Source organism: Anoplopoma fimbria, chromosome 12 (genome assembly GCF_027596085.1).
Source record: "Anoplopoma fimbria isolate UVic2021 breed Golden Eagle Sablefish chromosome 12, Afim_UVic_2022, whole genome shotgun sequence".
NCBI lineage: Eukaryota > Metazoa > Chordata > Actinopteri > Perciformes > Anoplopomatidae > Anoplopoma > Anoplopoma fimbria.
Genome location: NC_072460.1, coordinates 21,695,005 through 21,721,435, shown reverse-complemented (window position 1 = coordinate 21,721,435; position 26,431 = coordinate 21,695,005). Strand labels below are relative to the sequence as shown.

The window sequence follows — 26,431 nt, the reverse complement described above, 5'->3', positions numbered from 1 at the left end:
TTACTATTGCAGTTTAGTCAGGGATGTTTAACAGATGGTTGAACTCCCATATTTGTGAGAATGCGAGACTTTTTCGTCAGATCTGTTTTTCAGATAAAATAGAAAACCAATAAAATCAATATTTTAACTTGCATGACTTTAAAACGAACTTTAGCCGAAGCTCTCACAGACTTGAACATGCTCACATGCGCACATTGTGGATTGTTTTTAACTAAAATGTCTTTTCACACCATCAGCACCACTATCAACCTGAATTTGACACAACCACAAAACAAACTGCTCCTCTCTCTGACCTCAGAACTGGCAAAAGAGAAAAGGGAGAGAATGAAGCGTTGAGAGAATGATCGCTGAAACACCACTTGGAGAGAGAAAAGAGGGAGACGTAAGGTGATCTGTTTACTTTGGACACTGAAGGTGTTTTAATGGCTGGTGGTTGTGAAAAGATAAATCTCAGTGAAGAGGTGATTCTCCACTTGTTTGTTGGCCTTGCGTAGCTGGAATTTTATCCAAGTACTTTTTTGGCAAAGTCTTATATGAATATCTTTGGGCTTGGAACATGTTTGGTCGTTTTTGGTTGGACAAAACAAGCAATTCAAAGGAGGGATGCACCGATAACGGATATTAGATACAGGTATCCGTGACAATATGGCCGATCTATTCAATTCAATTCTGCTGGAATTTAAATTTTCCTGTTAATATGTTGAGTTTACCTTATAAAACTTAATGATATCGGTATCGGGACTGAAAAAGTGTGGCTGAAAAAGTCAAATTGGGCATCTCTAATTTACAGAAAGCCAGCTCTAACTCAGATGGGGATTTCTGCACTTCTTGCAGCCAGTATTTTGCATATATAATGTAGCTTATGGAGAAAATTAAGTTGGATTCTTTTAGTCCTCAGGTTGGCTTTTAAGCCCATGGAGAAGATGTCCGCTCCAGTTGTTGAATCGTATGAAATATGAGCAACATTAGACACTATATGATACTGATATCAAATCTTGGAAGACTTCTTGCACATTCATCAAGGATAAATTAATTAAACATTTAGCAAACTAAAGTATCAACTTAAATGAAAACTGGAGGTGTTTATATCTTTGTGGTGCCTGCAAATCTTTTAAAAATGTGTCGCAAATATATAGTTCTATGTTTTTTAAAAGCTTAATAAAGTCCTATAACTCATTAGCAAACAATGCTCATTCGAGAGTAAATAGTGTTTTTGTTGGGGACTATTTTCAGCTGCGGATGTGGTTCTCTACTGTGTGTTTACAGCAGCTGGTCGTAGCGTGTGGGATTGACTGACTGAAAATAAACTCAAGTGCCCATGTTCAGGGTAACGAAGGATGATGTCACTCAGTGGAACAGTTTGCCTCATTGGAGTATTTTTAATATTTTTTTGACAATAATTGAGCTCTATAGCACAGACATATCACAAGACAAAACCTGATATTGGTATATATTTGTTGTTGGTTATAAAGGGATTTGTTGACAGTGAGAAAAAATATAGAATATCACTAGACTTGTCCTTTAAAGTGCAGCTGATTGTAACGGACATGTTTTATTTTCCGGGTGGAGAGCTGGAGGGAGACGCGACGTCCGTGAAGAGAAAGTCAGCTACAGGTGGAAGGCGGCCGTACATCTCGTGACGTCTCTTGAGTCTGCTCGTTCCACACTTCATCTTGTGATATTCACAGCCTGCTGCTCTCATGAGGATGCGTGTTATTGTGTGTGTGTGTGTGTGTGTGTGTGTGTGTGTGTGTGTGTGTGTGTGTGCCTTATTATCGCAGTCAGGTGGATGGAGGAGGAGGAGGAGGAAGATGAAGAAGAAGAGGAGGAGGAGGAGGGGGCAATTGTATGGTTGATGTCGGGAGAAAAAGAACAACAGGGAGCTTCTTCAGTGACCGTAGCTGTTAATTAATCAAACACGCACATGCACACAGACAGTGATGAAGAGGCTGGAGAAACACACACACACACACACACACACACACACACACACACACACACACACACACACACACACACACACACACACACACACACACACACAGGGCCAGGGCCAGTCTCCTTACAAGAGGCTTGAAGCCATTCTACTTACCGTCGCCAGCCATGCCGGCTCTGCTCGCTCTATTTGCAGAGCAGCCCCTCCCCTCTCTGATGCTATGATCTAACTGCAGCCTCCTCCCCCTTCATAGACTCACACTAACACTCTCTCCACGCTCACATGCCTGCACACACAAACACACACACACACACACACACACACACACACACACAGGGGTGCTTATACACCCACCAATCAGCCCTGCGTGGCATGTCCCTGCACTCTGTGTGTGTGTGTGTGTGTGTGTGTGTGTGTGTGTGTGTGTGTGTGTGTGTGTGTGTGTGTGTGTGTGTGTGTGTGTGTGTTTGATCTAGTGAGTATTTATGTGCATGTTTGATCTAGTGACGTAAACGTGGAGTGTGGACTTGTGTGTGTGTGTGTGTGTGTGTGTGTGTGTGTGTGTGTGTGTCGGTGCTTTGATGTCCACCGTTCATCCTCGAGGACGAGGCTGTTGATCTTGTGGTTTTTTAACCCATGCGCCGTCTTGGTGGCATCTGTTTTGGAAAGCAGAGGAAAAGTACTGAATAGCAAAGAAAAACTAAAACAATAAAGCCTTTTTTCTCATCCCCCCCTTCTCACTATCCCCTTAAGATGAGCAACAACCAGGTTTTTTTTTTTTTGTTTTTTTTTGTCCTCTGTGATGAAGGACGAATAAATATGCAGCTTTAAAAAAGGTGGGGGGAAAAAAAAAACAAGAAGAAAGAGGGAAAAAAACACGAGAGTTGTGGAAGAAGGCGAGCTTCAGATCTTTACAGTCAGATTCTCCGAGTGGGTCAAAGTTCCCCCAGCAGCCGGGGACGCGTTCTGATTGGCTGTGGAAAGGTGAAATTAAAACCACGGTAAACTTTTGACCTAGCAGGAACCGGGAGAGGAACGCCCATCGCTGTAGCGAGAGCGAGCTTCTCCCCCCACCTCCTCGCCGCTCTCCCACCGACCCACCCGTCCCCCCCCTCTCTCTCTCTCTTTTCCCTCTGTTTCATTCTCTCCATCTCACCCCCTACATTCCCCTGTCTGTCATTTCGCTCTTGTTTTGCTCTCAAACCATTTCTCCGTTTCAAACCCCCCACCACCACCAATTCTATCTCCAGCTCTCCTTCGCTGTCTCTCTTTCCCCCCCCCGATGAATTTGTGCCTTGCTGCATGTATAGCCTGATGAGACGGAGGGAGGGAGGGAGGGAGGCAGGCAGGCAGAGAGGGAGGCACAGAGCAGGAAAGAGCTGGGGGAAGGGTGTATAGAGAGGGAGGAGAAAGCCGGTGAGGGGGTGGTGGGTGGGGGTGGGAGTGGAGACAGAGGGAGAGGGAGAGGAGCAGTGGAAGGAGAAGACACAGCGAGAGAAGGGCAGGAGGAATGCAGACTTCCTGACTGGGAGCTGCACAAACTGCTCCCTGTTAGAGAGGAAGAAAATCTAAAGAGGAGTGAATGTATAAATAGACTTGTAACTGTGGCTCTGACTAAGATCTGCTGAGCGGCAGGGCGGGGAGAGCCCATTTTTACTGCTAATGGTTTCTCTCATTACACATCAGACGGCTGGGGGTGTGTGTTGTGTGTGTGTGTGTGTGTGTGTGTGTGTGTGTGTGCGCGGCCAATATTAAATGATTTCATGAGCCAACTAAAAAGAGCAGCCCTCTCGCTTGCTGCTTTGATGCTGCGTGCATGCACGTAGGCACGCAGGCTTGCAAGCTGCATGCGTTCGCCCATTAGCAATTTTTCTTAAATTCACACCGTGTTGGAGCACCGTCTACTGTAATTGTTCCTGCTGTTCACAATTAGATCATCTCGTGGAGATGTCTCAAGTGGAAGAATCGGTATCATACCCACCCCGGCTTTAACGGATCGGTGTGAGCTAAACTGAAGTGATCAAAATCTGATACCTGAACTCTGCTGCGTTTTAATCAGATTGTGTAAATGCACAGTAAGGTTTGCAATAATGCATGGATTCGATGACTCACAACGCTAACAAATCTGTCAGCCTCTCTCTTTCTTGTTAGCAAAGCTCAGTGTGCAGAACATCGAGGGAAGTAGCAGCTGACTTTCACAATCAAGATCCAAATGACAAGCGTTACCGGTGGCAGGTCACGGCAGCTGTCGCTAATTGATTTTTTTATTTTTATTTCTGGAAGTAACTTGACGGCAGCCCAAAATTATATTTGGTTGTTGTCTGGTTCCCATGTTCTTTACAGCCAGTGTTTTTTTACTCAGCTTAACATCATTAGTGCAAAAAGAAGCTCCGTTTTAATGCTTTGAGCAACACTGCAACAGACTACAGGTCGTTTTCAATGGAAGCATTTAACATGAAGATAAAAACTGAGGCCCGTAAATTAGCGGTGTTAAAGGTTTGACGCTCAACAAAGTAAAGTTGAGCTGGTGGTGCCAATAATGCGGCAAAGTGTCAACCAATCATAGTTTTTTCATATACCAATCATAATTGATTGATCTTGTCCTTTTGTAGTGTGAACACAGCTGTATTCGTACTGAATCATGCATTGCAGCAAAAACACCAGTCCTCACATTCAATTTGATGTGTGAAAAGAAGATCAACCGGCCTGCTGAGAAAAGTTAAAGATGGCCAACAACATAACGGACGACCCAGAGCTGTACAACCCAGCCATGAAGGAACAAAATACATTATTTTTTCTGCGTTGCTTGGTGTTAATGGGCCATTAAGTGACACCTGATTTGGCCTGCTACTTTTGTACAGCTACGACTGGACTTGTCCCAACAACTCCAACAGAGTGATTCATCTTCTCTCAGTGGTTCAGGAGTTGCTTTATTTTTCGGTAGTTTTAACTCCTCAACATAACATTTTTGAACCAGGACTTTGATTAGTAGCTTGTGTAGAATCAGGTATGTGAATTTTAGTAGTCTATGACTTACTTTTTTATAGAAAAAAGGTATTGTATCACACTTGGTATCAGCAGATGCAAATAGATTAAGACTCAGGTCAGGATTGCAGCAAAAACAACTTGGTCTGTACGTCACTGTAATCTAGTTAGGATGTAGAAGTTATATTTGTCTTCCCCCTCTTGTGCTGCACATGTGCATGTGTAAACATAGCCCTCGATGCCTGTCATTAACGAGATGGCACATACAGAGAGGGCCGTCAGTTTTCAGAATCTAATGCGATTGAAATAATCCTTTTTGGTTCGGATTAAGCTCTACGATGAGTGAGTGATCAGCATCCAGCGGGGAAAAGGTGTGGAGGAGACGAGAGCTAGAGCTGGTCGTCTGCGATGAGAGGAAGCGGGAGGAGAAAGAAGGGGCTTTTTTTTTTTTTTTTCTGCTTTCTCTGCCAGTGAAAAAAAAAAAAAAAAACACACAAAAAAAACCCAGTGACTTAAGAGAGGAGGCTGTGGATGTTATTGAGTTAACAAGACGGAGAGGGGAGGGAGGACTGTGGGAGCTGAGAGACCGGCTCCATAGATGGATGAGGGCTGCGCTGTGGGACTCTGCCTGCTTCTGCTGCACAGTGGGAACCATATGGTGCCATAATGTATAGAGAGCACATCAAGATTGTCCTGCCTCTCCAAACCGGCTCCTTTTTCTCCCCCTACAGCTCGCCAGCCAATTACGTCACTCAAGACAGCCCATTAGATAAAACACACACATACACACACACACACAAAGACACACAATGCATCCCATTAGTTAAGGAGCAACCCGCACCATCTTCAAGATAAGAGGCACCCCAACAAACACTTGGGTCTACACACAAAAACAAACACACGGCTAGATAAGGGCCCCATCCCCCTCTAATGGCAAAGAGGATTGATACCGACAGGGAAAAAAAACAGATTCCTCAAGATGTCACTCTGCTTAGCTCCTTCCGCTTTAATTATTTAAAGCAATCTTGGTTAGTTTTTTTTCCCCCTCCATTGTGTTTCCATTGAATTGTTGATTTTCTCTGATAATGCAAGTTTGCAGAGGCCAATGAGAGAATCCCCAAAACGTACGCTTGATGTGTGCCGACAGTGATGTGCGTGCAAGTGAATGCAAGTTGATTTTTCTGATTGGGGAATATTGTGTGCAGGGAGGGATTGCTTTCTCCCGCGCGCTGTCGTTCTGGTTTTCAAGGTGTGTCGGCTGCTCTGTGACCGTGTTTGTTTGTGGGTGGTTATGCATGTTGCCATGCAGCCTCCCTGCCTCTCCGGCATGTGCTCGTGTCTGTGGGAGTGATGGATGTCAGGCAGGCAGCTAATTTGATTTAGATGCTCCACCAGGAGCGTGCGTGCGTGCGTGTTGGCGTGTGTGCGTGCGTGTCCCGTCCACGTGTGTGTGTGTGTGTGTGTGTGTGTGTGTGTGTGTGTGTGCAGCTGAATCTGCAGTGTATGTTTGTGCATCTACCTCCCTCCTTCTCTTTTTCTCTCTTCTTCCTTCACAACCCCTCCCTCCCCTCCATCATTTTTTCCCTGTGCTGTGCAGTTTCTTGGACTCTGAGCAAATAAATAGAGGAAGGAGGGGGAGAGGGGGGTTTAAGTGGCGAATCTGCTCCCTCACTGTCACCGCGGAGAACGAAAGCGCGAGGAAGGAGGCGACGAGGAAAGTAGAGGTGGCGGAGAAGATGGTGTTCTCTCGCTAAGACCTCACTGATAGGTTATTGTGAGCTAATTATGTCCCATTTCCATTGAAGAAAGTCTCACACACTCTTAACACACTCACTCGTCATCACACTCGTGCATCAGCAAAATGAAGTGCTCCTTCTCCTGGCAGCTCGAGCAGTGAGGAGCTTGAGTTTTATCTGCATGCAATTATTTTTGGGAGAAAAACACCTTTACATTGACATACAGTTCTTTAACACCAACTATTCCCTCCTCTTTTCAGTTTTTTTTTTACAATAAACCATTCAATCTAACAACACTGTCACCCATCAACTGTCTACTTTAAAGAAAAAGCACTCACTCTGCAGAATAATTGCCCCTGTTGAGAGTTATATTCTGGATTATTATTACTGATAATATAAAGGATGAACACAATTGTACTGTTTTACAGTAGCTATAAAATAATTGAATAAAACAATACAATATTTACCTTGTAAATATATTGGAGCACAAGTATAGAAAGCATTAAATGGGTAAAATACCTCAAAATTGTACTTGAGTGAGTACACCTCTGCATACATAACCATGCCCAAATAATCATAGAACAGTTTTCTGATGTTGTCATAGTTTATTCTGGCGATGAGTGGATGCGGGTATCAAAAGTAAGAAAAAACAGTTATGATAATGATAATAAAAAAAGGGATAACTGTATTCTTGGCTGCACAATTGATACAACTATGTGTTTGATAGTTTTTTAAATGTCTTGCAGATTTGTGACTGGATGGGTTTTAAAGTTACTGTAAGTATTTATTGGATTCAATATTTGGATTATTTAAATGTCCATCACCTGGTTGTCAGTCTCACAGAATGAAAGAGCAAAGACTTAATGAGACCCATTATGTGTCTTCTGTCTCGGTGAGTCATACAAGAAGTATTGAGTATTGAGTATGAAGCTTTAAGGATTAAATATCTTCAGCAGCAGCTTCGGTCGCCCATAATGCAATGCAGAGAAAACTCACCGCTATTGCTGTTTACACTTTTTGTAAGAGCTGAAATGCTCTTTGTTTTTTCCAACAATCACTTATTGCTGTACAAATGTGTATGCTAAAATCTATTTTTATTGGTGTTTGCATCCTTCATGCATAAAAAGCAGTTCAAAGTGCTCCACACAAATATGCAAAAACATTCAAAACAAATAAACAAGTGCAAATAGTGCAGTTTGTTGAATTTCCCTAAAGAAAGCAACCTTTTCTCTAAACATCCTCTCCAGACATGTTTTTAAAGTGCATCTACTGCTTCTGTCTCATGGAAAAATCCAGACTCTTCTTTGAGCACATGAGAAACGTCCCACAAAATAAACTCCGCTCATGCATCGCTCTGAAGGTCAAACTTCCAAGTGAAGTAACAATAAGCTAAATGCACTTTTGAGTGGAGCAGGACTTTATATTCTGCCATTAATCTTCAGATTTTTCTCATGTTGACTGCTTGCATTTTGAAAAAAAGCCTGCTAAACTACACAGTTACTACATTTATAGTAATTCCCGTATCTGTTGTTATTGTATAGTCTGGAGGTTGTCATCCAGGTATATCAGTGTTTTTGCCTATTTGTTGCCATGGCAGCAGAATGTCAATCAGAGGCAGGGTTAGAGATGGAGGGGCGTGTCTTATTGATTGACCTGTTACACTAATTAGGCCCGAACAGTCCTCCTCCTCCTCCTCAGCCTGTATGGCCTCATTGTGCCTTTCATTGTTGAAATCATTTCTCAAACAGTAACTAAAAGCAGGTGACAACTGTTTTCTTGCAATCTCGCTGCATTTCTTTCTCAACCCCATGTGGCCTGTAACGAGGTAATTTACTCTTTGTGATGACAAGAATGTTTTAAGCATTTACCAAAGCTCCAGTCATTCATCGCTCGTAGATATGACAGCCTTGCCTCTCGGTTCGCAGTTAATTACCTCACGGAAATGTTCCCCTATGTTATGATAATGTACAGCTCCTGCGTGATGGCTCCCAGTGAGGCGTTTTTTTATTCAACCCAGTTCTCTGCTTGGCTAAGCTGCCGTGTTAGACTGCGAGTTCGATACGTGTTGCACATGTTTCTGACCCTGAGATTTCTTCACACCTTGAGTCGCACACAAAATGACTCCACACTTGTTTTCTTCCGAGTTCAGCTGGAGGAGCCCGACATGTCTGGTTTACTGTCCTTATCTTATCCGGGCTGTTTGTTTGCTCAGCAACATTTCTGTCATCACTTCACATACAAGTAAGCGTCCAGCCCGTCACTACTCACGTGGTCGGCACGTGGGCGGGTTCACATGAAGTCGTACGAGCGGTTGTTGATGACATGCGCTTTTATTCTTTGTCAGGGTTTGACTGGAATGCGCGATTACAGTTTTATGACTTCTGGTCATACCTCGTTTTCTGTGATAAACTGCAGCTCTCTTTAAAGCAGACAGTTCATGAAGGTAACACTGAGACTCTCATCTGTTGCATGATGACACAATACCTGGCTGTCTAAACACTAATTTACAGTGTCACGTTAACCTTGTTAAACTCTGCATTTTTATTGCTGGTTCATGAAGTTTTGACTAAGAAATATAAGCCATTTATTTATCATATATTATGTAACTGATAGGGAAAACCTGGCGTAGTGAATGGCGTAACGTATCAAATGCAAATGCTTCCATTCAGGGTGCAAGGGGTCACTGAATGGTTTCAACACACCAGCTGTTTTGTTGGCTTTTGGACTCTTTATGTTGGTATTTTCTTTTTTTCATATGTCACACATCAGTACATATTAGCATTAACACCCCACAGAGTGTCCCCAATACAAGAAAGTAATGGACAAAGTGGAGCTGAAGAATACCACGATGTGAAACGAAGTGGTGTTTCCTCATGCAAGTCCTATTTCTATATCTTCTATTTCAGGACACCTCAGAATAAATTATGGTACGGGCACCATGGCCACTAATCAAAGGTAAAAAGAGAAGCTGTTTTTCCAATCATTATATTCTATTTTTATAAGTTTGTAGTCAGGGTAGATCATATTTAGGTCAGTTCTCACCAGTGAGGGAACTGGTAATGAAGCATACAATATTGTAGTTATTGCTTCCACCGTTACCTGCAGTTTACAACTATTTCCAAATATATGATTTTAACGGCCACCGACAAGTTGTAATAAGAAACCGATAGGTTCCATGAAAATGGTAGCATTACCTTTTAACTGCTCTGATATGGGACTTCAGTCTCTCTCTGTTTGAAAAAACAACATCACTGTGAGGTGTCGTGGTAGCAAATCATCTGATGTCAAAATCTGAGAAGAGATGAGGTCTTTTGTTATCAAAACAATATTTTAAACTGAGCAATGTTGGTTTTAAAAAAGCTGACTTTTCTGATTGAAACAGATCACTCTAACCTAACATGTCATTGGTCAGTCTTGATGAAAGTGGTTGACTCGCAGACTGGCAGACACACAATTACTCCAACACTGCACTACTTTAAGTAAATGTAATGAATTAGCATTGCGACCACAGTGTGCAGGTTTCCGTTGTAATCCTGAACATATCTATTTGCCTGATATTGGACCAAATAACTGAAATAATTGAGCTTTAAAATCTCACAAGGCCACAGATGACACCAGTCAGGTAGCACATGTTTTTTTATTTTCAACTAACTAAAATAAACATAAGTAAAGAACTGTTGAGGACTAGCGGTGCGTGTGCGCAGTGATCCCTCTCATTTTTTGATCTTCACACGTTGTCTTACAGTATTTCATACTCTGTGAATTCTAAGAGAAGAGAATTACCCGTTTTATTACATTGAGTGTCAGCTCGTACTCAAAACAGATGTTGCACCGTAAAGTAATTTCAAAGTGGCCTTGAGCTATTATTATTAAAAAAAACAACCTAATACAAAGATTTTATTTTTTAAGATTGCTCCTTTCTGAGAGTTTTCTCAGCTGAAGTGCCAGTCTGAGCTTCTCTCAGACTGGCACTTCAGATTCATCGTTGTGTACTTTCATTCTGCAGCGTTGTGCAGCGGGTGGCGAGTTTGGTTTCCTCTACCTTTTTGTGGAAAGGATGACTCATGCAAACGGCTGTTTCCTTTTTTGAATATGTAAATGCATGTTTGATGGCAGCCTACAGCAGACACACCCTGGACGGCTGGATGAGTTTTAGTCTTAGACCCAACTGGCCTATTTCTGCCCCTGAGCCAGACGCTTTCCTTCAGCCTTTCTTCATCCTCCAGCCCCTCTTATCCCCCTCTGAAGTGTGAAGTTTGAAGCAGCAGGCTGTGTGCTATGATAGTGGTAATTGCTCTAAAGATGGAAAGTTCACGCTCACTTTGTCACTGAACTAAGAAGCAATTTGTTTTCTATGGGTGTTTTTTTTAAGCAAGGCTATAGTTAAGAACAATATAACAGCAATGTAATGTAATGTAATGTAATGTAAAGTGCTCTTTAGCAGCAAAGAAAAAAGCAGGTTTGGGATGATGATGATGATGATGGAGACTGGCACTTTTTGTCCGAGCTGAAAAAGCAGCTCTCCATCTTGTACAACTTCATTTCAGACAGAGCCGGGTAGCTAAGAATGGCGAAGAATGGCTCCCCTCTTCGGTACCCCCTCGTCTGAGGAGACGAGCTTTGGACTCAGAGTTTTTTTTATTAGCCTCTGTGGCCTGATTTGTTTAAGGGGAGGCGAGGTGCCAAGATGTGGCTTGGCTCCCATTTTGCTCCAGTGCTGGATTTGTTGGTGGTGATGGGGGGGGGGGTGTCTGGGTGAAGCCAAACTAAGGCAGAGTTTCCCAGAGTACACACGCTTACACACAATGTACTTTTTATGCGTTGTTCACTGTGCTATGCTGGCAAGCGCACACAATTTCCCCTTATTCACAGTCATTAGAGGAGACGGACACATGGAGAGAAAAATCCTGCCATAAAAAAACGAGACAGTAAGAAAGAGGGAGTGAAGACGGGGAGAAGATTAAAGCTCACAAAGAAACGAGTGGATGTGCCTGAATTTCATTTGCCTATCAGTCGGCTGAAGATGTCTCTTAAAGGCGCAGATCATTTTGGCTGGACATGAATGCTGTTTTTTAAAGGGTGTGTTTAAGTATACGCAAATAACACTCATTTTTGCGTGCTCATGGCTGTTTTTTTGTCCTGTCTAGCAAAATATCCAGACACCAACTAATCTCTAACTGAATCTCCTCTGTTATTAGCAAAGATCAAGCAACTGAAACTAGATTTTTTGAGGCAGATATTTGGGGTTTAAACAAAAGATATATCTATTTTTTAACGGGATGCACAAACTGAGCATATACCCAGAACAGTAATTGAGACAGTGTTTCTATACAACCTCACATGTAGTTTGGAATTTCTGTAGTTTTTCTCACTTACTTCACTTTAAGTTTCAGTTATTTACAACTTTAGTTAATTGCAAATGCTGCAAGCTAAACTTAATCAGATTTGATAATGGATTCGAAAGGGTTTGGTTTGAATAATAGGATTGGATACCGGATTCAAAGTGCCGTATTTGTTTTTGGTTGCAGCAGTGTGCAGGCCGACAAAGCCTCGCTTAGCATCCTACGATAAAGGTTGCACAATCTTTTTTCCTTCACCAATATTGGTTCTTCTGTTCTGTTATGTGCTCAGAAGTTAATGGTCTTCATGGGTCCTTTGCTCGACTTTTGCTGCAACACAAGGTCATCTGGCAACTGTTTATCTTACGATCGCAGCAGTGAAAGATAAAATGTTTCCCCTTGATTTAACCAGAGTTTTTTAAAACCTGTCTCATAGATTTATAAACCACCGCGCAGTGTTTTTGCCTCTGATAAGCCTGTGGTCGTGAACTTGGAGTCCCTTCCTTTTTATTTTTTTAATGCAGGGTCATTCTTTGGGGTTTTTGTTTGGTATGAACGCACCTTTTATCCTCATTCTGACCGCGTTCAGGTAGGATCCAGTTCTGTCGCAGGTATCAAGTCTTTGTGTCAGTTTGTCCAATACCTGAATGACTCCTGAAAACTTCACCTGCTGACTGATTAACCTCCAGATTTAAATGGAAGAGATAAATGTTATCTATCTTGTTCCACATGCCTCTCAGTTTCCTTCCTGGTTCAGCTAAAGATCACAGATGAGGACATGTGTGTGGTTTTATCATCTTTATCTTATCAGGGCTGTTACTTGGCTGTGAGCAACTTTACACTCATCACTAACAGACAAGATGAGAAAGTATTCTGTTTCTGTTCAGCACACAGCTGCACTCAGATTAAGTGAAAGAGACACTTCACAACACAATACAGTAGCTCAATGAAGGAGCAGTAATCATTCATTTATTTTATTGTTTATTTTAGCAGTGCAAAATTAAAAGTAATAGCACCAGAGTGAGATAGAAAGTAATTTGCATCTGTTGTCCCTGGACAGGTAGACAAAAAGCAACACCATGATAATAAATACTCAACATAAAACAACACAATACATAAAAGTCCATCAGTGTGAGATAATAAATAGAATCAGCATGATGAAAACTATAAACACTGTGCAAGGCAATCATTGATAGACACTTTTGTGCTGACTTAAGCCAAAGCTTAAGACTGGTTTTAAACAATTAAAAACTTCCAGAAATCTCTTTTTTCTTAAGAGTAAGAGGAGAGGGTGCAAGATGATCAATTATTTTAACATTATACATACATCAGAGTAAAATTATAAGTAATAAATAATTCAGGAAATGATATGTTTTTCAGGATATTACAGTGCTGATGATCCCTTAGCTTGTTGTTATCATACAGCTCTACTGTATATGTTGAGGACCTTTGCCATCAGAGAAGGACGGGCCAGTGTAGATCACCGTCCATTAAGACAGAAAACACACACTCTTTACAGCTAGGGTTGGTAATCTTGATTTTTTTTTTTTTTTGTTTATGCAAGCTTTGTAAAGGCTAAATATTGCATAGCTTTATCATTTTATTGTTACATTCTGTTTTTTGGGTGACTTTGTAACATCTGTCTAGGGACTACAGATGAAAAATAGCCTCTTGGCTAACTCTGGCGGATTTACAGAAAAGTTTTATTAATGTGCACTGTCCCTACCAAATAAACCATTAAATAAATTTTAAAAAAGTATCCAACCAAAAAAAAGCATCCCAATTTTGCCAACAATGCATGATTTTGCATTTAGTTTTGGCTGATGCTTTGACAAATTAAGCTAAATGCCAATTATCAGCTTTAACAGAGGTCTGACATAGAAGTCAGTAAACATTGATTAATCATCTGCAATATCGTACCATGGAAAGAGGAAGAAATCTCTTAAAAGTCACAACAAACCGACTACTGAGTTAAATCAGCTCCTCTGACAGTCTTTTGTGCTCGTACATCTTTGTAAATGCAGAATTGTCATTGAGATGAGATCTCTGCTCACTTATATTGCTCTTGATGATATACTGAGCAGTTCAAGTTCATGAAGTTAATGGCGCTCATATGAGCATCCACAGTAAAACGTGAACTCCGGCTGCATCTTTATTGCCTCCTTTTAAAGTGTGTTGCTTTAACAAGAGGAAGCCGACGCGGAGTTAGAGGTTTATTGTGTTGTCCAAGTGTATCGAGCGCACAAGCATTCATACAGTAAAAAGGTTGTTTAGTTATCTGACGTGGAGTAATTGAAGGGCACGACAGACGTGTGTTGAGAGGAGGAGAGAGGACTGTAACAGTTCTCTATAGACTCTGCATCTCCAGCTCATTAACACAGCTTTTTATTTTCAAGGCTTTGCGGCGATATTAGCAACGTCACATGCCGTTAACTGCTACTTCATTCACTCTGGTTTTCACGGCTGTGTCACAGTGAGCACAAAGAGTAGCAATGAACGCAACGAAGGCTCTCTTGTTCCGGCGAGGAGAAGTATTTTTTTTTTCTCAACTTTTGCCCCAAAAAAATGGAGTCGGTTGCTTTTTTGTCGCAGCTGAGCTATAAATTATTCCCACTTAAGCGACCAGTCTCTGGCTCTATTTTTCTCCCCTTTCATTAATAGGAAACACATTGGTTGAAGGAGGGTCTTTGTTGGTGTGTGAGAGTCCATACATCACTTAAACTAGAGCACCCACCCCTCCTCCTCACACACACACACACACACACACACACACACACACACACACACACACACACACACACACACACACACACACACACACACACACACACACACACACACAGCGACAGCCCCCATCTGCTCCCAATCATGGGTGCAGCCAGCGGTCAGGTCGCTGACGGTGAATGCCACACTAACAGACACACACACACACACATGTAAACATACACAACATAGGCACGCTGGGCATGAGGTCAGCGATGCAAACACACAGATACACATCCACACGAACGCACACAAACACACACACACGCTCTTGTGGGCGTGTCCAGATATTGGTTTGTAAACGTGTGCTTTCACACATACGGGTAACGAAAGGGAAGCATCCTACAGATTATCGCTATCACACACACACACACGCGGAGGCACAGTGACAGATGAACATGAGACATCCTGGCGGCGAGCTTCACTGATGACAGGGTGTCATGGAAACGCCCAGCGTTCTCCATGGTTACGCACTCTTTACCCCCACGGGATACACTCTCATGATTGTTCAGACAGAACACTTGAGCTACTACAACAACTCAGTGTGGATAAATCACACACACACACACACACACACACACACACACACACACACACACACACACACACACACACACACACACACACACACACACACACACATTGTTTCTTATCGGGATCTAAATGGACACAAATTAGCCTATTATGTGCTTTTGGGATTAGAGCGGTGATTTAGCCAAATAGGCTGTTTTCGTAATCTTGCACGGAGTCCACAAAGCATGAGAGATATTTGCAAATAAAGGCCTGACGTTTAAATCCAGTCGTATTGATCAGGAGTGCACATTTAGTGGAGAAGCACTTCCTTTTACCTTTTGCAGTCAGAGTGACCGGATCGCATGCTGTCGTCAATTTCATGTTTCGACGGTTTGGCTTCCTGTAAAACTTGTGTCTCAACATCCCTTTTCGTGTGTGCGTGCGTATGTGCATGTGTATGTGTGTGTGCTGTTGGTCTGGCTGTGGGAGCGGTCTGTGTGTAAATGCAAATGCACAGGAACCAGGAGTGTTTTCTCTGTACGCGTGCACCCGTAATGAAGACAAAAGCACATAGTGGAGTCACGGCCCCCTTCACAGCTCCTTCTGCTCATTAAGCTGTTAATGCAGCTTCCTGTGCATGTGTCTCCAGGCCGCCGATTAATAATGCTGCTTGTTTTTCATTAATATCCCTTTAATGAACATGCACTGTTGAGCTTGAACTTTTTTTTCTTCTTCTTCTTCTTCTTCTTTCTCCAGACTCCATTGACCAGCCCACATAGGACCACACCCCCAGAGAGAGGGGAGAGGGGATCTGATCGTCCATCATCTCGGGCGCCGTCACAAGGTGGGCTAACATCCCATATGGTTGGCATGGTAACGGCCTGCTGGGTTTTAGGTTGAGCAGTTTTTTTTTGCCAGTTTCTTGTTGTTGCCACACTCTTGCAACATCCCCCAGACCTGAACGCGGAGAACGCTTTGTGTTCTCTGAGGCAAATGGAGGTGTTGGTTTTGTGTTTTGAGGTTTCGGATTTTGGAAGATGGAGTAGTTTTTGGAGTGGTGCTGGTGGTGTTGGTAAAAAGAGGGAGACAAAAGAGGGTTGAGCGGATGATTTTCAGGCAGATGAGAAAATGAAGAGTGGGAAGACAGCGGGGAGACAGGAGGAGAAATCAAATTATTCTTTGTGCTCTACCTGCCACAGAGGCTGAGAGAGAGCATTAATCTTTTACCCCTGTCTGCAGGTGACAACAACACACACACACACACACGCACACGCACACACACGTGTATTAATGTGCCCAGACTTAACCAAACCACACTCTTCTCCTTCGTTTACGTGCAGTCTCACACACATGCTTTTGCAGGCACGCTGCGACAGCAGAAAGCAGGAGGGATTGTGAGGTTGATCAGAAAGGAAGGGAGGGAAAGTCCAGTTCCAGGCAGAGGAGATACTAGACATGAAGGGGAAGAAAACTAGAGAGGATGAGGAAGAGGAGGGGCAGGTGACTCCTTGATCACAGAACAAAAAAAATCAGAAGCAACTGAACCTGACGACTACTCACTTTGCAGGAAGCCTTTAACTTTGGGGTTTTTGTTCAGTTTTGGATGAATTTGGCAACCATGGTGCCGTTGAATCATTTGAACTTTCCTTTAGATTGATTGGCACAAATCAGTCTCTTTGTATTCATTTCTATGTTGCACACTATGAGAACAGATACAATGTGTATATAAACCTAAAAGTACAAAGGCAGTAAAGTGCAAGTAGTATTATGTTTAATAAAGTGTGATGTATTAAAAGTGCCATTGCACATGATTTGCCTAATTTCATTAAAATGCTTTAAAATGATCTAATGGATAAAAATGTACATTCAAATAATAATAATAATAATACCTTCAACACAATAATTAGAAGACATAAAAATGCTAACAGGAATAATACCATTAACAGCATCGTATTTGATTAATTGATCAGTTGATCAACAGAATCTGTAACAACTTAATTGTTTGAGTCACTTTTTAGGCACAACTGCTTTTTAATTGTCGGTTTCCAGTATCTAAGTTGTGAATATCTGCTGGTATTCATAGTCTTCTATGATTAAAAAATACTCAATAGCTGTAAGATAAAAGAAGCAATATATAATATGTCAACTCTGGTTTCACTACTGGAATAACGCAGCCCTACCAACCACCATGACAAAAGTCATTCAGAAACAAAGTTGGATTAATTCAAAGTGATGGCCTTATTAACATTAAGTAATAGTATCATTACCTTTTATATAGAAGTTTTAAATGTCATAATGCTGATTTACATTTTGTATATGTGGCACTTTTCCTTGTTGTTATGTTTATCTTGGACAAACACGTTGCAGTTGCTTCTTCAATGAAGTGCAAAGTCATTCAGAGACGATGACGATAAAGATCTGTTGAATCTTGAATGTTGCGGACCATTGACGATATCGTTAGAAGAAAACGCTGAAACGGGGAATTTACAGAAGAGAACAAAACTCCCCAAATCTACTCTAACAACTTAAATCGACAGAATGAGATCAGGCGTTTCTTCTTTATCCTTCATAAAGCAGTGAAGACTCTCCATGTATTGAGTTCTCTAAGTGACGCCGCTCCTGTCGTGTCACTGGTGTGAGTTTTCTGAGGCCAGACCAGGACCGTGTGCCTCTGTTTTGTCAACAGAGATTATGAAACAGCGGCTGGCTGGCAGGCAGGTAGGCGGAGGAGGAACCTGCAAGGCTATTTGCATTCGCTACCCTAACTCTGTCACCTTCCCTCCCTCCTTTTCTCCCTCCCTCTGCCTTCCTATCTACTCCTCCCAACCAGCAACCTTACCCCGTCCGTCTTCTTCACGGTCTCATCCTCCCCCTCCGAAAAATGAAAGAATGGAGACGCTCTTCAAACAATCACACAGGAAGTTTCATGACAGCCAGAGCCACACTTCTGCTTTCTCAGCGTTTGAGAGACAGTGAATGAACGTACACAGACAACCACGCTGTTTTACAAAGAGAACTAACGCTTTTTTAGCTTTTCAGTAGATTTTCCTGTGACTTTCTGTGTCAACAAAACGTGAAAGTTTAAATTCAACCCTGGATGAAGCTGTAACATTGACTGAATCTGCTCTTGGATGTTTCTGATAAAGCTTTATCGGTACACAGACAGGTTCACATCTGTCTAAGTACAGCACAGATTAAAGATGAGTCTACAATGTGTCTGTTCGGGTTAATTATTCCTCTGCACTCGTCATCTGCTCTCAGTAACTCTTTCCGACGTGCTCTTGTTTGTTGCGTTGGGCTTCTTTTTTTTTCTGCTATGACTCATTCTGTCGTGGGAAGTCTGCCGTCTCTCCACTTTGTCATCCAAAACCTTTTCTTTTTTCTTCGCTTTCAGAATTTTAGATGCTGTGCATCCATTTATATTCTGCTCCCCGGGAGTCCATGACTTTAACTCAGCAGTGTTATGAAGCGCTGCTCATCTTATTGCATCTCGTATTTTATCAAGTATGCAATAAAACACACGTTTACAGCGTGATAAGGTACAGTTCTTATAGATTTTTTTTTATTATTATTTAACCATTATATAACCTGGTAAATCCCACTGAGATTACAAAGGTTATTTTCCAAGAGAGCCCTGGCCAAGACAGCAGCAATATCGAGTTTCAGATAACGTACACACAAACATTTAAAACATGTAAAACACATAAAACAAACCAAGTACACCATTTTAAACCACATATGTTAACGAAACAAAACAAAACGCACAGTATCATCTACAGAATCCTAAACCTTGAAGGACAGACAGGAGGAAACAGACCCAGCAAAGGAAGCAATTACAAACTCATATTGAATTTGCCTCCAGACCCTTTACTAATATATAAAGTTGTGTTGGCTAAACTCACGGTTCTCTGCAAAAACTTTCTCCCTCCTCCTAAAAACTAAAAAACGGAACTATTTCCGTTTTCAAATTATAGAAAAACAAATGTTATCTGATTGATATGTAATGAATCATGAAATCCATGAAATGAATAGTTAATATTGAATGTTTATTCGACCAACTCTACATATTTGTTCATGGTTATTGTTAGAAACAACGAAATCTCTTTGCAAACCTCATTTTCTTTTGCTATAATAAAAAAAATGTGTGATATTTCCACACAAAAGAATGGCACAAAAGAAAAATACTAGAGGTTAAAAATGTCACAAGCATTTCATTTATACAAATCAAACAACATAGTGACTGCATGGAAAATAATACTATCTTTAGCTTTACACATAAATATAAGAACAAATGAGAATAAAACTTAACGTTTTGCCAAATATTGCCAATACTGCTCCGTCCTCTGGGTGAAACCATGAGGAACATTTGCTTAAAAAAAAAAGAATAACTAAAATCTGTCACTTTAACAGATAGATAGCCAATAATGTAAGGTTTCCCATGTCTGAAAGGGCTTTATATAAACATTTATATTTCCTGTATACAAGAGGAAACCGTGGCCTGATAGTGGGGATAGAGGAAGGTCATGAAGAAATCCTCTGGGAACCATGAATATCAACAGTAAGCGCTGTAGAAATGTGTCCTTCAGTGTTCGAGCACCCTCGTCAAGGAAACAAAGTGTTGATCAAGGCTGATCTGTGTTTGTCCTGAAGCCCGTGAGCTCAACTGGGATTGGATTGCGTGCTCTCTAGTTTATGAGGTTGAACTTTCTCCTCTGGTGAAGCCATAAAGCCGGCGCTTCCTGGTGAGCAGTGGGCTTCAGGTCACTGGCAGACTGCTGTCCTGTAGCCGACCCAAAGAGGTTAGCTTCACCCCGGGTGATGCCACAGAGCCGTTGACCCTAATGATCCTCCCTTCACGCCGGTCTAATGACCCGGAAAATACGGGGGGTCAGTATGAAGACCCCCTTGAAATCGCTCAGGTCAAGCTCAGGGTTGAGAACCGGGTCAAGCTTGGTGTGAGGGATCCAAAGCTGTTTTACTTGCATGGGTGCACTCACCTGTAGATGTCAGCAGAAGACTCTCCCATGACGGCTCAGTCTGCTGGGAGCTAAAAAAAAATCTTTGTCCTGTTTTTTTTGTTTGTTTCTCCGGCCGAGACACAACAAGCAGCTGCTCCTTAATAATCACTCTGATTAACAGCTTCCCACTATTACATTTGACTCTGATTAATGCCTGTGAGTCATCGTCTACTATATGATTTAGTCTAAAGACTTATTGAACATGCAGCTGATCAGGAGCCTGTGATATATTTGTTATCTGCCTCGGCTGAATGATCATGAATGGTGTCATGACCATCTGCTATAAATGGCCAAATTCCTTTTATCTATTTATGTTTAAATAGAAGGAATAAAGGTGTTAGCTATTTGCGTGAAATATTATTGTCAACATTTGTGTACTTTTCTCCAGTTTTCTTCCTCATTTGACATCTTTTCAGCAGCTTTTTCTACCTCAAACGAGGCTTTTTTAGAATTCCAGAGTGCATACTGTTCATAATGCTCTAATTCAAACCCAGGTGCAGAGAAACTACTTTCTACTATTTCCTCACGTCTTCTACACCTCACTCTTTCTCCCTTAAATTGCCATCTTAATGCCCATCTCTCCTCCTCTCTCCCTCTCGCTGCCCTCCATGCTGCCGTTTCTCTCTTTATGTCTCTCATTCCCACTGCCCCCTGCTGCTATATTGTGCCCACCGCAGCCTCGCCGCCTCTCTGCCACCAGGCCCCACACTGCCTGTGGCGTGTAATTGACTTTCTCCCTGCACTGGAAAAGCGGGCGGCCCGCGCCAGGCTGGAGGTGACCCATTTCCCTGGGGCATTCAGCAGCCTCCTAATCAACCATTCTCCGGGGCCGCCTCATTCACTCCGCAATTAGAGCAACTCCCCCTTTGAGAACTCCATCAATAGGCTGCCAGGCGGGCGGGCGTGCTGAATTGTCGGAGGAGCAAAGACGGAGTTTCACTCACACATTTTGCTTCCGACTTTGTCCCCCCCCTCTCTCCGCTTTTTACTTCGTCTCCTCGTGGTCGGTTTCATCACACAACAGCAAGCGCGGGGGTTTTGTCTAACGGCGAGCGGCAGACAGGGGAGGCAGGTAGACGGGAGGATAGGCAAGAAGAGACGCAGACGATGGCAACAAGACAGACAGTCAGATGGGTGGCACTCAAGGGAGGGATTAAAAGAGAAATTTGAAAGAAACTCAAAGCGGGAGGGATTGAGCAAGAGGATCGGCGTGTGTTCTGAGCATCTCTCGCTTTCAGAAGTATTCCCCGTCGTTGTCTTGCGGGGGAATACACACGTGTTTCACCTGGTCTTGAAGTAATGCATGAAAGCAAGCCCTCACATTGATTCAGTCTCAACAAGAAGGTGTGTTCACCGCTTGTTCCAGCCGGATATGATCTTCTGTGCGAGCCAAGAGTGCACAACTGAAGATTGAAACGGAAAGCAATCAGACGTTTTTTTTCGTGAACGGGCTCTGATCCCACAAGAAGGAGCGTGCGATGATGGCGCACGGTGATTAAATAACAGGCCGGCATCACTCTCCCCCTGCCGTTGGCCTGATTTACTATGCAGGGGGAGGCGTGCTCTGGTCAGAGGATAACCATGTAATCAATGGAGTGAAAAAGCTGCTCTGGCTGTGAAGGTTAAGAGGGGTACTGGGAGCTCTCAGCCCACTCTGTGCATCACACACATGCATTCAAAACACACGCCAGACAGTCTGAATGTTACATCTCCTCCTCTTATTCCTCCCCCTCTCACCTGTCCCCCCCCCCCCCTCCCATCTTTCTTTGACATGCCTTTATCTCTCTTTCTCTCAGCCTCTCTGCCTCCGCCTCTTTTCGCTCTGATTCCCCCCCTCTTTATTTTTTTTCTTCCTCTGCATTTACGCTGTATATCCTCTATCTCTCACTATTTGTGCTCTCTCTCTCTCTCTCTCCCTCCCCTTCATTTACTTTCCTCTCTTCCCTCCCTTCCTCCATCCTCTTTTCCCTCCCTCCCTCCTACCTTTCCCCAGTGTCAGCTGCTGTCACTGTGGCAAAGAGAGTGACCAATCAGAGCTCACTTCACAGCGCCGGCTTCTCCCTCCCTCCCTTATTTCTTCCGTTCCTTCCCTTCTCTTCGTCCTCCTCCTCCTCCTCCTCCTCCCTCCTCGCCTCCTTTCGTCCCATCTGCCTATCTTCCCCACAACCTTTATCAGCTCACTTCCTGGAGACGAAATGTGATGCATTATGGGAGACAGACGGCTGTCTAACGGGGTTAGTTGTGCAGCGTGGCTTATCATCAGAGACACTGCTAATCCTGTGTGTGTGTTTGTGTGTGAGCGAGTGTGTGGATGCACCATATGAGCTGATGAACTCGTACATGCACAGGCCCACACACACAAACAAACACAACCTCACATGCTTACTCTTTTTTTTTTTTTTTTTTTTTTGAGGAGCAGGAGGAGGCAGACGAGACATGTTTATGTTCGTCAGTCTCTGCCAGCAGAATACGATTTGCATGATATAAGCATATTTTACTCTGTTGTGTTCTGTTTTGCACTGTATCCACTTTACACGCTGCCTCTGTATCGTTATATTTTGCTGAGTTCAAAAGGATGATTCTCATGTCTTCCTTCCTTCACAATTACGCGTATAATAAGAGCTAAAGGGCTAAAAGGGACTATATAATCCCTCCTCTGCCTGCATTAAAGCCTTATTTATACCTGTGTATGTGCATTTGTGCTCCTTCCTCCCAGGTGCTGATATGTGTACACGATGAGCGGATTGGGGGAGAACTCCATGGAGCCTCTGAGCTCAGAAAACCGGAAACGCAAGCTCTCCACTTGTGACACGCCTGGTCTGGGGTGAGTGTGTCTGCTCTGCACAAGAGAGGGGGGAAACGCAGGAAAGTGGGCTACTGGGTCAGTGGTTTCTTGAGGCCGGGCCATGTGGCTCCTTTGTGTGCTGTGATGAGTAACAACCTACTGTATATGTGTGCTAAAATACAAGAAGATTTTGTAAGTAGTTTGGTGGAAAACCAAGGGTTTGAAATTCATGATTTGAAAAATGTCCTTTCTTTTTAACTTGATTTAACCCTCAGTTTAAGTCTCATTGAGTTAAAAGTCTTCTTTCTTTAAGAAGGTAGGGACATGACAGTTACGCCAACTGACTCTCCAAACCTCAAGTTTATTTAAGGACACATTTTGATCACAGTCAGATCTTCAAGTAAAACAGACATAAAACATAAAAAAGGCCAAGAAAACTCTCATACTACGCAAAAAGATAAGATAAGATAAGATAAGATAATCCTTTATTAGTCCCGCAGCGGGGAAATTTGCAGACTTACAACAGCGCAGAGTAAAGTGCACACAAGAGACATAGCAGAAGAAGACAAGTAAATAAAATATAAAAAATAAGATAAAAATAAATAAAATAAAAAATAAAAATAAAGTAAAACAAGTATTATAAATAAGCAATAAAAAAACAGTAGAAAAAACAACAATAACTGAAATACTATATTTACAGACAGAGAAAAAAAACAACAACTATTTCAACTACTTTTAACTTTTTTAACCATTATTGCACAGTGCAATGTGCAATGTATTGCACAGGTTTCTATTGTCATGTTATTATGTTATTATTGTCCTGTGGTCATGTGGTCTGCTGGGAGCAGAGTTGGTTGTGCAGCCTGACAGCAGCAGGAAGGAAGGACCTGCGGTACCTCTCCTTCACACACCGGGGGTGAAGCAGCCGGTGGCTGAAGGAGCTGCACAGAGCTGCCAGGGTGTCCTGCATGGGGTGAGGAGGTGTTGTTCATCAGGGATGACAGCTTGGCCATCACCCTCCTGTCTCCCACCACCTCCACCGAGATAGATTTAAAGAGCATATAAATCTAAACATTGTACAGTAGACAAAATTAAGTGATACATTTTCTATAACATTGAATTAAAAAAAACTTGATTTGGGTCGTGATTGGTTACTTATCTCTTGGATTCGGACATGAATATGCGGTCCGAGCCGAACTCTAGTTGCTAGGCAACCGGCCAAGAAAGAGTACCAGCACGTAACTCCCGCAAAAAACCACAACTTGTCTCCAGGTGATCTGTTGGCCCTTGTTTCCTGTCTGTATGCTGAGCTAAGCTAACCGGCGGCAGCTTCATATTAAGCGAACAGACTTTAGAGTGGAATCGATCAATACTGTCAGTTTGATCATGTCCAGATAAATGACTGCAGCTCTCAATATTACAGTCAATGTGCTCCAGCTACTATAGAAACCTCTACTAGATTAGTTTTTGCTGGACAAACTCTTAAAAGGCCCTCTGCCCAAAAAGCAATGAGTTGGAATACTTAAATGATGTGAAATGCATCCACTTTGCGTTGTCATGTATATGAATATATATATATATATATATATATATACAGCATCGACAATTTTGACAGAGGTGGAGTAGCATTAGCTCAATCTTTAATCTTTGCACATTGCCCTCTGCAGGTGTGAGAGGAAGCGACGGGAGCAGGAGAGCAAATACATCGAGGAGCTAGCAGAGCTGATCTCCGCCAACCTCAGCGACATCGACAGCTTCAACGTCAAACCAGACAAATGTGCCATCCTCAAAGAGACGGTGCGGCAGATCCGCCAGATCAAAGAGCAGGGTGAGTGGACAAAGAGGTCTGAAAAACCTAAACTGGTCCGCTACTGGAGAGCTGGGGCCGGACAAACGCACCACAAGTCAGATGGACTGTTGAAAAGTGTGTGTAGGAAACATTGGGAAAGGTGACGAGGAAGAAGAGACAGCTGGACACACACACACACACACACACACACACACACACACACACACACACACACACACACACACACACACACACACACACACACACACACATACTCACACACGTGCCTCCTCAGAGCCCAGGTGCAAGGACGAATCAGTCATTCATCTCCCACAAATTTCACAGCCTCAACTGTTTATGTTTGGGAGGAAACATTGGCAATGCTTTGTGAACCTGTCATTTGTGTGTGTGTGTGTGTGTGTGTGTGTGTGTGTGTGTGTGTGTGTGTGTGTGTGTGTGTGTGTGTGTGTGTGTGTGTGTGTGTGTGTGTGTGTGTGTGTGTGTGTGTGTGTGTGTGTGTGTGTGTGTGTGTGTGTGTGTGTGTGTGTGTGTGTGGCATGCACAGCTGTGCGCTGCCCTCGCCAGGGGCTGTTTAATTGGACGTTTGCAGGTAATCACATGCCCATCCATTCTGCTGAACTGCCAAATTATTAGTTATGTTACAGCTGCCGTTGTCACACTTCCGTCTCCATTATGCAGCGGTCATTTCCACAGCGGATGATTTAAAAAGCTTCAGGCTGAGATCTTCGCTTTCCACATGCACTGTCAGAGCAGAATGGACATCTTTTTTTACATTCAGATATGTGTGTCAGTACGAGTTGGTTTTTTTTTTCCCGTTCAAGGTGAATTTCACGAGATCAGGGGTGAATTTTTTTGTTCTCGTGTCTCGGCTCGGCTCAGTCAACGTCTGCCACCTCGACAGGAAGGGGAAGAGGCTACAGCTGCCCCTGACTGGCTGCTGACAGGTTGCCATAGTTACAGGAAGTGAAGACAGAAATGACACGGGCGTTTAGACTCGTCTCTTGCTCTCTACCTGTTCCTCTTTCCCCATCTTTTCACTTCCAGTTGCTCTTTCTGCCAGTCTTCATGTTCACTCTTTACTCCATCAATCCACTTTCATTTAATGTACTCTGCTCTCGCATCTACCTTCTCTTCTGCTCCCCCTCTATCATCTGTATTGCAGTACAATGAGTTGCAGCATCTTCAGGTTTGCTCCCAGCATCTTAAGATATTAAGACAGCTGATGGAGTGCAGCCTCTCTCACATGCTGTCTCACGTTCACTCTGTTTATGTCTCATTCTCCTTCCTCTCCCTCTGTCTTTCAGTCCGTCTCTACTTAGCTTCACGGTGCCTGAATGTTGGCAGCAATGGCCTTTTTTTTTTTTTTTTTTTGTGTGGGTATCTGTGCCCCTTGGGAGCTAATCAGATAGAATGATTCCTGTAGCCGAGCAGCCCCCGCCTCGTTCTCAGACCGAGCCCTGCATTAATACAACAAACCCAAACGCCAGCCGTGTTCTGTCAGCGTCGCCTCCGTCCACATCCCTCTGGTTCAGCTCCGGTCCTTCCT

General features: G+C 42.9%; 1 protein-coding gene across 1 annotated transcript in view; it reads left to right on the top strand.

Moving 5' to 3' along the window:
* LOC129099762 (nuclear receptor coactivator 3-like) overlaps positions 1-26,431 on the top strand; it is a 57,105-nt gene that overhangs the window by 14,522 nt on the left and 16,152 nt on the right. The window contains 3 exon segments of the mRNA XM_054609128.1: positions 16,029-16,116; positions 23,007-23,114; positions 24,743-24,903. Coding sequence (XP_054465103.1) covers positions 23,026-23,114; positions 24,743-24,903 — 250 coding nt within the window. The 5' untranslated portion in view covers positions 16,029-16,116; positions 23,007-23,025.